General features: G+C 29.5%; 4 protein-coding genes across 4 annotated transcripts in view; 1 reads left to right on the top strand and 3 right to left on the bottom strand.

Annotated features, from left to right (window-relative positions):
• Positions 1-8: 8 nt before the first annotated feature.
• On the bottom strand, positions 9-1,170 carry LOAG_09621 (hypothetical protein; the record flags this gene model as incomplete). The annotated part of the gene is made up of 3 exons (XM_003145146.1): positions 9-320; positions 477-587; positions 1,156-1,170. Coding segments are annotated over 3 exons (438 nt in total), but the record flags the coding sequence as incomplete, so codon positions are not given.
• A 349-nt stretch (positions 1,171-1,519) lies between these two features.
• Positions 1,520-2,638, bottom strand: LOAG_09619 (hypothetical protein; the record flags this gene model as incomplete). The annotated part of the gene is made up of 4 exons (XM_003145145.1): positions 1,520-1,633; positions 2,061-2,082; positions 2,205-2,347; positions 2,546-2,638. 4 exons carry the CDS (start codon positions 2,636-2,638, stop codon positions 1,520-1,522), a joined length of 372 nt encoding a protein of 123 aa, XP_003145193.1.
• Positions 2,639-3,060: 422 nt separating this feature from the next.
• LOAG_09618 (hypothetical protein) lies at positions 3,061-3,586 on the bottom strand (the record flags this gene model as incomplete). Its single annotated transcript, XM_003145144.2, has 3 exons — positions 3,061-3,126; positions 3,179-3,346; positions 3,428-3,586. The coding sequence occupies 3 exons, from the start codon at positions 3,584-3,586 to the stop codon at positions 3,061-3,063; spliced, it is 393 nt and encodes a 130-aa protein (XP_003145192.2).
• Positions 3,587-9,504: 5,918 nt separating this feature from the next.
• Positions 9,505-10,066, top strand: part of LOAG_17295 (major facilitator superfamily transporter domain-containing protein 6) — a gene marked incomplete at both ends in the record, with an annotated part of 7,505 nt that continues 6,943 nt past the window's right edge. The window contains one exon of the mRNA XM_020449956.1: positions 9,505-9,831. Within this exon, the coding sequence (XP_020306435.1) occupies positions 9,505-9,831 (327 nt within the window). The remainder of the gene's footprint in view (positions 9,832-10,066) is intronic.

The raw sequence follows: 10,066 nt of genomic DNA, 5'->3' as shown, positions 1-10,066 counted from the left end.
TTACTTACTATATATATATATATATATATATATAGGTAAAGCTGCCTGAAGTTCTGAATCTTCTTTGTAATTTTTGTCTTTTGATCGGCTTTCTTCTGCATTCGATAATAACATCGAATCATAATTGATTGCACAAAGTCTTGCAATTCTTTGATTATTTTTGTTGTATTTGAATCCATTTTGGTAATTGTTTTATTCCCACTTTTTCCATTTCTCTTCAAATATTCCTCAACAGCATCTTCGCCATCTTTCATTGTTAATTCGGTCGTTTCTGTCATCCTCACTTGTTTCTTTTTTCTTGCTCTACATTCCAAATAATCCTCGAAAAATTGTACAACCTTAAAATGACCTCAGAACATATGGTCAAATGCAAGTTTTTCAAAAAAAAATCCTCACATTTGTTAGCTTACTTTGATAAAGGTCTGTTTTTTAATTGTACTTCAAATTTCAAGATTTTTAATCTGATGTAAACATACTTGTTTCATGTCATATCGGTCATCCGGATTTTGCTCCCAACATTTCTGCATAAGAAAAAACATATTTTTTGGACAACGTAGAGGTCGATCTAATCGGGCACCACAACCCACCTATAATTTATTGGTGACTAATTTGACTATATGTACAGCTCTTTCGAATTATTATCATACGTTTTCATTGCATCGATAAAGATATCAGTAAAACTGAAATATTTCAATATAAAAATAATGTCGACATTAACATATGTAGATTATTATCTGTCATTTTGTTATTCTATTTTTAACTATAATGTCTGGACTGTAAACACAAAGTTCCATGTGGTACTGACAGCGTTCTTTGTTTCAAGATGTTCCAATGTATTGGCCAAGCTTATATTTCCATGCCGATTATTATAATCAACAAAACTCCTCTACAGTAACCTTCTTCCAGTCTATTAAAGGGTGTGCTTTAAGGGAATATTGTAAACCACTTTCACTATATAAACAGGAGAGTCTGTCATTTGGGTTCAGTTCCATGACTACTACCCAAGAAAAACAACACACTTTCCAATCCCCCAAATATATTTGCAAGGACTTCTAAACCAATCTAATCATTGACCCTACCTATATTACTCGCTGATATTTGTTCATTACCTGTATTACTTCCTGATATCTGTTCATTATACCATATTCTACAAACCTTTCGTACAACCATCCGTAGTTGCCAACTGACAAAACTCGATACAACGCAACTTTCACAACAAAAGAGAGATGATGTAATAATTAATACAAAATTTGCTCTTTACATGGAATGATACAATACAGCGAACTTCAATTGAATGATATTAATTTATACGGTATATTTTATCGTATCACAACGCTATACAGAAAGATTTCAGAAAGACGCATACATTTTACAGTGTATATATCACTTTTAAACTGATCTAATAACACTTTTCATTAGTTAACTTACTCATTATCATACTTCCATATGTGTAAGGTCTTAATAGGGTTCCTCACCCTCAGTGAATACTTCTCATATGAAGATGCTGTATGAGAAGACATCACTTTTCTACGTTAACAGTTTCCGGGGCTGTCCATTTGGTCGGAATTTTTTCACCCTTTTTCATTTTGTACTTACTATCAATGCGTGACAAACCGAAATCAGAAATTTTTGCCTGAAAAAGAGGAAAATTGAATATTTTCCTAATCATTTTCAAGTAATTTACCTGTTCTTTCCCAACTAATTGTCAATAATACAAGAAATGGCATGCAAATGTCAAAGTAAGATAATTCTGAATCCTACGAATGTCAATAGAAACGATTCTGTTCCATATTAACTTCACATGATTAAAGGACCAGTTTAACGAAATGCTTGAAGAACGATATTTGCGAAGTTTTCTGGAAGAAATTTCTAGAGATAACATTCGAGAAATTAAATGTCAATCACAATTTGATCATTTGTATAAATTATATTTCTGGATGCGATATCATGATGGATACAATTATTTTCATGCAAGTATTCCAATCATTTTGCCCTTCCATAACACATGTTTACAATTTTCTCTTTACATAAAATTTTATTTCAATTTTGTTGCAAATAACCATAAAGTGAGCCGCCGTCAACCTGAAATTTACATAAACCTTAATAATGATAATTTCTCAAATCATTCAGAAATTAACCATTTCACTAGATGGATACGTCAGTAAAAAGGTAAAACAAAACGAATCAATTCAAGGATTATCAACAGTGGACGTTTGATCACAACAATACCATAACATTTAATCATGTTAAGGTGGTCAAAAAGACGCATTAAGCGTGCTTCATACATTAATTCTTGATAAACTTTTGTTTCAGTACTTTTCGATTCTTGTTTTGATGTAAGTCTGACCTATCAACAAGTTCAAAAGTTTTTTATGGCACAATAAACCGTTAAACATGTTGCTTGTGCTTTGTTAATCATTAAGATGCTTTACGATAGTAATATGATAGTAGCATATGTTGCGATATATATATCTTTTCGATGAAGAAAATTTTGTTAATTTAATCTGTCTCTATCTAGTGTTATATTTCAAAAAAAAGAAAAAACCTTTTTGACGGCAATTTTTTGTTTCATCTGTCCAGCAATAATTTCCCAAACAAACACTGAAACAAACTCTCCTTTGCCCAATAATTTTTCCATTTTAACATCTTTGTGATGGAATTCCCAAGACATCAAGTGAATTCCATGGATAAGTACGCTTTACAGTATCTGAATAATACCGTTTTCTTGTGTCACTTAATTAATTAAACGCTTATCTCAGCATACAATAAAAGAGCTGTTCTGTAGGATTTGGCATTCCACCGTCAACAAACACTACGCATCCTCAAATATACTTACATCAGGATGTATTGGTCTTTTCTCTTTGATGTAATCATTGATGAGTTGCTTAACAGATCCATACTTACTCACGATGAATTCGTATATGTTTGATCTGAAATAAGTTTTAGCAGTTTAAATTGAATTATATTTGGATTAAACATACTTTAAAATCGAAAATATGCTCGAGCAATTCTAAAAAACCATGAAGAGAATCAAAATCATTGAAATCCCAAATGATCAACTTACTGTGGTTTTTTGGTTGTTTCTACAAATATAACCACTTGTGATAATTGTGTACAATCTCCAACCTGAATAATATTAACTCATGAAAGGGATACCGAGAAGATGATTTGTAAATACTTGAAATGCTGAATTTCGGGTTTTTATTATTTCCAGATAATGAATTAACGGATAAGCGTCTTGCGCGATAAATTTAACCTCGGAAAGGATGAAACATAAATCATCCGATGATACTAAACCGTGATAGAACGGATTACTGTCAAGCTCATCCGATATTTTCGTCATCTTCTGTATCCTTATCCTTCAATTCATTCCCGTTTTTCGAACTTTCTTTCCCAGTGTTTTCCACATCGGTCTCTTTCTTCATACCTTTTCCTCATCCTCCTCACCTTTTAATTTTTCTTCTGCTTTACCTTTAACTTCTCCCTTTTCTGCTTCTCCCTCATCTTCTTCTCTATCAGCTTCTACTTTATCTTTCCCAATACTCATTTTACTTTCTTCCATCTTTCTGTTATCTTCTTCTGGCATGCTGTAAGGAATAGTGATACCTCAGGTAAATTACGACAATAATACAGTAGCCCTTCAAATCAATTTTTCACTTCCGACAACCTCTGAAGCATATATTGTCAACTGATAGCTGACAAACACCAACTTCTTTCGCATCTGTAGTGCCTTTATTCCACCTAGCAAAAAACTGATTTTTGTAGTTATTCACGTCATTCATATATCATTTATTTTAAACAAATCTAAGAAACATACAAAATAAAAATGATAGTAATTTAAATTACAAATTCGTTGTGATATATTTTCTAATCGACACAGTGATCTTCAGAGATTTCTTTGTCATTAAAAAGGCTTTTCTTTCAGGAATAAGTAAGGATATCATCTAATCAACCGTCCAATATAATGTATGACATTTAACACTGAAACAAGTTCCGTGCATTATCAAAATTTTTGAATTTATCACAAGTTTCATTATACTTACAAAACTTCTATTATTATATTATGAAATTCATATTCAAGTAAATACACATAGAAATAGAAACAGCAAATGTCATTCCATGTTATGAACAACGAGGATTTAAATCATCTCAAAAGATGAAATCGATGAATGATCCACGAAGACGTTGAGCAATAACAAATATGGAGTTCCTAAAGGAAAACAGGACAAGGTTATAGAAAGACAGGACATAGATATAGAATTAGAGTTAATTAATTAACGGATTTCAGATTATGTGCGCTAACAAAAGGCATAAAACGACACTGAAAAGCCGCAACTGTACAATAGAAGCAATGGAATGATAAGAATATTTCATTTTGTTCAACTATTTTGTATATTATAGAAATTCGGATATTAAATCAAAAATATATTTTTTTGTAAAAAACATTGACGGCTTTACCAAAGGGATTCTATGTATGGAAATATATATCTCTGTTAAAGTAATACACAGCACAAATTGCAATACAATTTTCAATTATTTTGTTAAAAGGACTTTTTAATTAATTACTGAAAATCATTTATGGTTCACGTATATTACATATAGTATCCATAAAAGGGTCAAAATAACTATTTAATTATCCAATTTTCACTTCATTTCAATTTAATATTTGATTGGAATAAAACGATTAATTCAATGAAAATGTCAGTAAAATAGGGTGATTTTATTGTAATTAATAGATAAAATGTTGTAGTATAGAGAAAAATAATATAAGATGAGAGTAAATATTTTCGAACTTTTATAAATTAAATACTAAAAAGGAAAACAAAAAATTATTTTTAATTTGGTAATGTTAAGTTACATTAGCATAATCGAAATGGAAATAATGAAATTTGAGCGTGAATGTTAACATTTTATGAATTGTGACACATTTCATGGATTATAACGTCAGAAACTTTTAGTGTGATTTCATTTTTACTTCAGTCTCTGATCGTCCGGCATTATACTTGGACAATTTTCATACTTTTTCATTCTCAGTTATCCCTCTATCCCTAGATTGTCAATATATATTCACGCATGAACTCATCCATTTACAATTTAAAATTCAAAAAATTATAATTTTGATAAAGATTAACAGTTCGTTTTGCTAAATTGTATTTAAAGATAATCAGAAAAAGAATAAAAAAGACAAAAAGGATGAAAGAATCTGAAAAATATTTATCATTCATAGGTTGCAATGATCTGAAACTGAATTCAAATCATCGCTGTTATAATTTGATAATTTGTTAGAAATTTCGAAATCGATAAAAAATCGACCAAAAACAATGAATTATTAATTTCAACATATGATTTATTTCACTTTCGTATTTTTCCTTAAATTTAAATTCAATTTTCTTTGCTTAGAACAGCGTTTATTTTTTTTATTAATCAGATTTCTTTAGTGATTTCGAAAAATCTGATGACAGTCACAAAGTCCAATATAGAGGGAAATAAGTTGGCACAGCTTTATATTGCTGTAGTAATTTCGATTTTTATCTCATTTATGTTTTTTTTTTTTATTTAAATACCTAAAAGAGCATTGGACTTTTTTGTCATTCTTATGAATAGATTGTTCATAAATGAATCCGTAAGTTATATTTAAAACCAAAGTTGAACGGCAAATTCGTAAAGAAACGATTTTCATATTCAGAAACAAAAATTATCAGAAGGATCATTATTTGGCCAACATATTATCCTACTATTGGAAATCTTACAGATTTTAGAGATTATATTCCGTTTGTCGTTATCACTTCATATATCCCACGTTGACAAGATTGCATTTCATTTAATACCAACTTTGATGCATTGTTCGGTCTGTCAGCAATGGCTTATCACTTCATATCACAACCACAAATTCGCATTTTCGAAATGCCTATGGCACTTTTTGTACCGTTCTATTGATGTGTAATATATAAGCGTTATCAGTTATACTAATAGGAGAAACTGTTGTTTTGTTAACATAATACTTTTCATTACGTTTAATTTGTCGCAATTATCTGTAAAAAGTATGCAGGAATCGGAGTTTAATTAGTTGGCTGTTTTTTTTCTTTTACTAATTTAAGGAGTACTAATCCTTGCCATGTTAAATCCATTATAATTTTAGGGATTCTTGGGAACTGTTATCATCTATGTCTTCCATTTCCCTAATACCCAATTGTTTGGTAAATATGTCCTTTTATGGAACGGTATTTTGAAATTTGTTAATTGCAGTGAATAGATACTGTGCATTTTTGGCTCTTTACCATGTTTTCTGACTATTTTTGGTAAAATTTTGTTTAAGCGAAAGTAATCTATTTATAAAAAATTACATACATTATCAGTGAAGGAAAATGATTTACCGAAATTGAAGCTCAGAATTTCAAAATTGGAATTTCGACCAGCAATTACAGAATCATTCATGTATCTTCATTTTTAATACGGAATTGGATTTCCGTTGGAGACTACAACAACACAAGTTGTGGTTTCATCATTTCGATGTTCGGTGCAATGTTTGCAACTTCAACATTGATCAGCGCAGAATCAGAAATTATTGCAGACTTACAGTTATGATTATTTCATTAATTATTTGCAAAAATAGCTTCTAATTAATTAATAGTTTCTAATTAATAGTTGAAATGTGTGATTAGCTGCTTGATGACCTTTTCTTCATAAAATGTTAGACGATTTTACTCAAAAGCATTACCTTTGCACTAAAACGAAGTAACTGTTTTTTCTTGTAGTAATTACAAGAAATGCTTATTGTATAATCACAAGTTACTTATCCATTTCCAGTTCGTGTATCAATGGACTTGCAATGATTGCATCTGCTCTTGTCATTAATATACCCCTATATTTTCTCATAAATAATTGGACTTTATTTGCTGTGACTACAATTTGTTGACAAATGGGCATGTCTTAGATGGATGAAAGGTTTTTTTTGCCATTTACTAGGAATAATTTATTCCCCTTCATATCTTTTATGGCGGTGATGCGCTTCTGCATCGATTTCTCTTGCGCTGCCTGTCTTATATGAAATTATATTTAAATATCATTTCAAGTATTTAAGTATATATTTGTCCAGTAAATATATACTTAAATACTTGAAATGAGAGCTTTTAAGAGAAATAACACGAAATTTACTTACAAGTTTATTGTCTGATCTTCAAATGGCATCACATGAACAGTTTCTGAATAAATAGCAACAATTTTTTTATTGATAAAAACGTGTAATAGAAATTCGAATTAAACTTTAATGGCTCTCTTAGCATTTCCTCCGAATTAGATATTCGGAACTTCTAAGAAACAATCCCGATATAGTAGATTATGATTTATGTAATAGAGGAATGGAGACGCTAATGATGGTACAATTGCACGGAGAATATTCTAGATCTAATAGAATTTTATATTTTAAATTAAATTTTAATTTCACCCAAACAACACTTCAACAAAGAATGTCCATTTCTTTGGTTTTATGTCAATAATATGGTTGAAAAAAAACATGCGCTAGCAATATTTACACATCAAATTGCGCTATATGAAAAAAAAAAAATTGTGAGGAGATTAAACTGAAAGATTTAGAATGAATGCGAAGAAGTTCTATCTTCTTGTAATAAGTAGGATCGTGATTAAGATTAAAAATCATCCAAATATGAGTGGGACATTACCATTCCAGATAGTTGTATATGTTAGCAATGTATCCAAAGAGCCTTACACTAACGTGAGCTAACAAAGGCGCTAATCCTCGTAATTGTAAAAGCAATCCGTGAAAGATGTACATATAAACCCTGCGGATAGCAAGAGGACATTCTTCTTTTCTTTTATTTTCCAGATTGGTACTTTCAAAATTTATTTCATTGCAACGTCTTTGAAATTAGCTTTACGCATCAATTTGTTTTGTAATTTTTAATGCTTATGCGACATTCATCTGGTGGTTTAATTACCCAAGCTTTAATTATCTGAGGTGGAAATAAAGGAAATCTTCCAGCTCTATGTTACGTTACGCAAAATATTTTCAAAAATACAAAAATTTTCCACTTTAAATTTTTAATTTTATCAAATGCTTCTGTATATTTGAATTTGATTATGCATTGATGATATTGTTGTTGACAACAATAAAAGTACTGAAATTTAGGGAGGTTACACTATAGAAATTTACAGTAAACATAGTTCCAATAACATTTTAACAAAAATTACCATAATTTTTAAAATTTCCATATAATTTTTTTCATCGATTGAAATGTTTAATGTTAAAAATATTGGGCTCCAAAAATTTTATTTCGTATAAAGTAGAAACCAAAAACATTTTATTCATTTCCTTTTCGTCTTTTAACAACGTACTTCCGTTTTAATCAGAAGACAAGAGATGAGTGTTTCAGATTTCTATTTATCACAATCGATCATAATCTCTTTTACATCAATCCTGATGTCTTGTTTATCATCAATAGTCATCAGTACTTGTTTAATATCAACAATCCTGATGCAGCTCTTGTTGACACTGCTTCTCATCGATTGAAATATTCAATGTTAAAAATATATGACGTTTTCTTTTTTCTTAACAATAACCCTGATCTCTTTTACATCAATAATCCTGATGTCTTGTTTAGCATCTAATGTGTTTTATTTAGCATCGTCATGTTACTGATTAATTACATTATGTTATAATAATTACTTAAATTAATAATTAAATGTAATTGTATTGTGAAAGGAAATAAAATTAATATTAGAAATAGATGAAATGATATTCTAAAGTGATTGTTTAATACGTTTCAAATCGCTGAAATTTCGTCATAATCTCCTTTCTTTTTTCTTTCTCATTTCATCACTTTCATTTATTTTTTAAACAAAATATGTCATTTTTCATTTTGTCACATATTCATATATGATAGATAAACATTACTAACCATATATGTTCTCATAGATGAAAATGAATTGTGAGGTAAATAATTTCATTTCTATCTTTAAAAAGAAGTTATGAAAGGTTTTTTTTTCCCCATTTCCTTTTTTCTTTTTCTTTGTAAATATTCTTTTCATGTTAAAGGTTTCAGTTCTTTCTCTCTCTTTTTAAAACTTTTTCGAGCAAAACATTAGAAGGAAGCATTTAGAAGAAGGAAAAGCATAGAATAGCAAGGAGGAGATTCATTTTATCCTTTCCTTCTTTTCTCTTCTTCCTTCTCTTTTGGAATACCCCCATTATGCCTTTTTCAATTTTTCTCTTACATTCCATTTTTCATTGGATAAAACCTTTAACTGAAAAAATCTTTTCAAACCAACACTCAAGAATAGAGATGGAAGAGAGCTAAAATGCTTCTCAATATGCGCTAAAATCGATGGATGGCAATGTCAACTTCTGGCTAACTTTATATCTATTGCTTGCTGTTATATGGCATATAATATTCCCTACTAATAATCAAATGAACTGAGTAAGAGGGACAGCAAAAGAAGAATCAAAAGAAAAGGAAAAAAAAATCGAAAGGAAAAAGGGTTTAGAAAATGGCGCAAGATGGTGGTTATATTTATAGTAATCATGGTATTACTTCTACTACTAATACTAATGCCAATACTGATACGAACACTAATACTGCTACTTCACGTGTTATCCATATTTTGGGCTATGAATATCAACGTGATTTGGTTATTGCCAGGGTATTTTATATCTTTTATTTTGCCTCGTTTGGTTCATTATTCCCCTTGTTGGCTATTTATTTCAAGCAACTAGGAATGAATGCTTCACAAGCGGGTATTTTACTCGGTACACGACCATTGGTTGAATTTGCTGCACGTCCGTTTTGGAGCAGTTTTGCAAATAAATTCAGGAAGGTAAAGGATAAATTTAATATTTTAATTAACTTGATTAGTAGATAAATAAGTGAATGAACAAATAAATTGATTGATTAATTAATAACATTTTTAATCAATAAACTGATTAACTAATAACAAATAAATAAATAACAATACTAGATATAATAGAAATAATAAATAACTGTCGGTATTAATAATAATGATAATAATTTAATGATAATAATAATAATAATAATAATAATAATAATAATAA

The sequence above is a fragment of the Loa loa genome (assembly GCF_000183805.2).
Source record: "Loa loa unplaced genomic scaffold supercont3.59, whole genome shotgun sequence".
Classification (NCBI taxonomy): domain Eukaryota; kingdom Metazoa; phylum Nematoda; class Chromadorea; order Rhabditida; family Onchocercidae; genus Loa; species Loa loa.
Note: the sequence above shows the minus strand (reverse complement) of the source record. Positions and strands in the feature narration are given on the sequence as shown.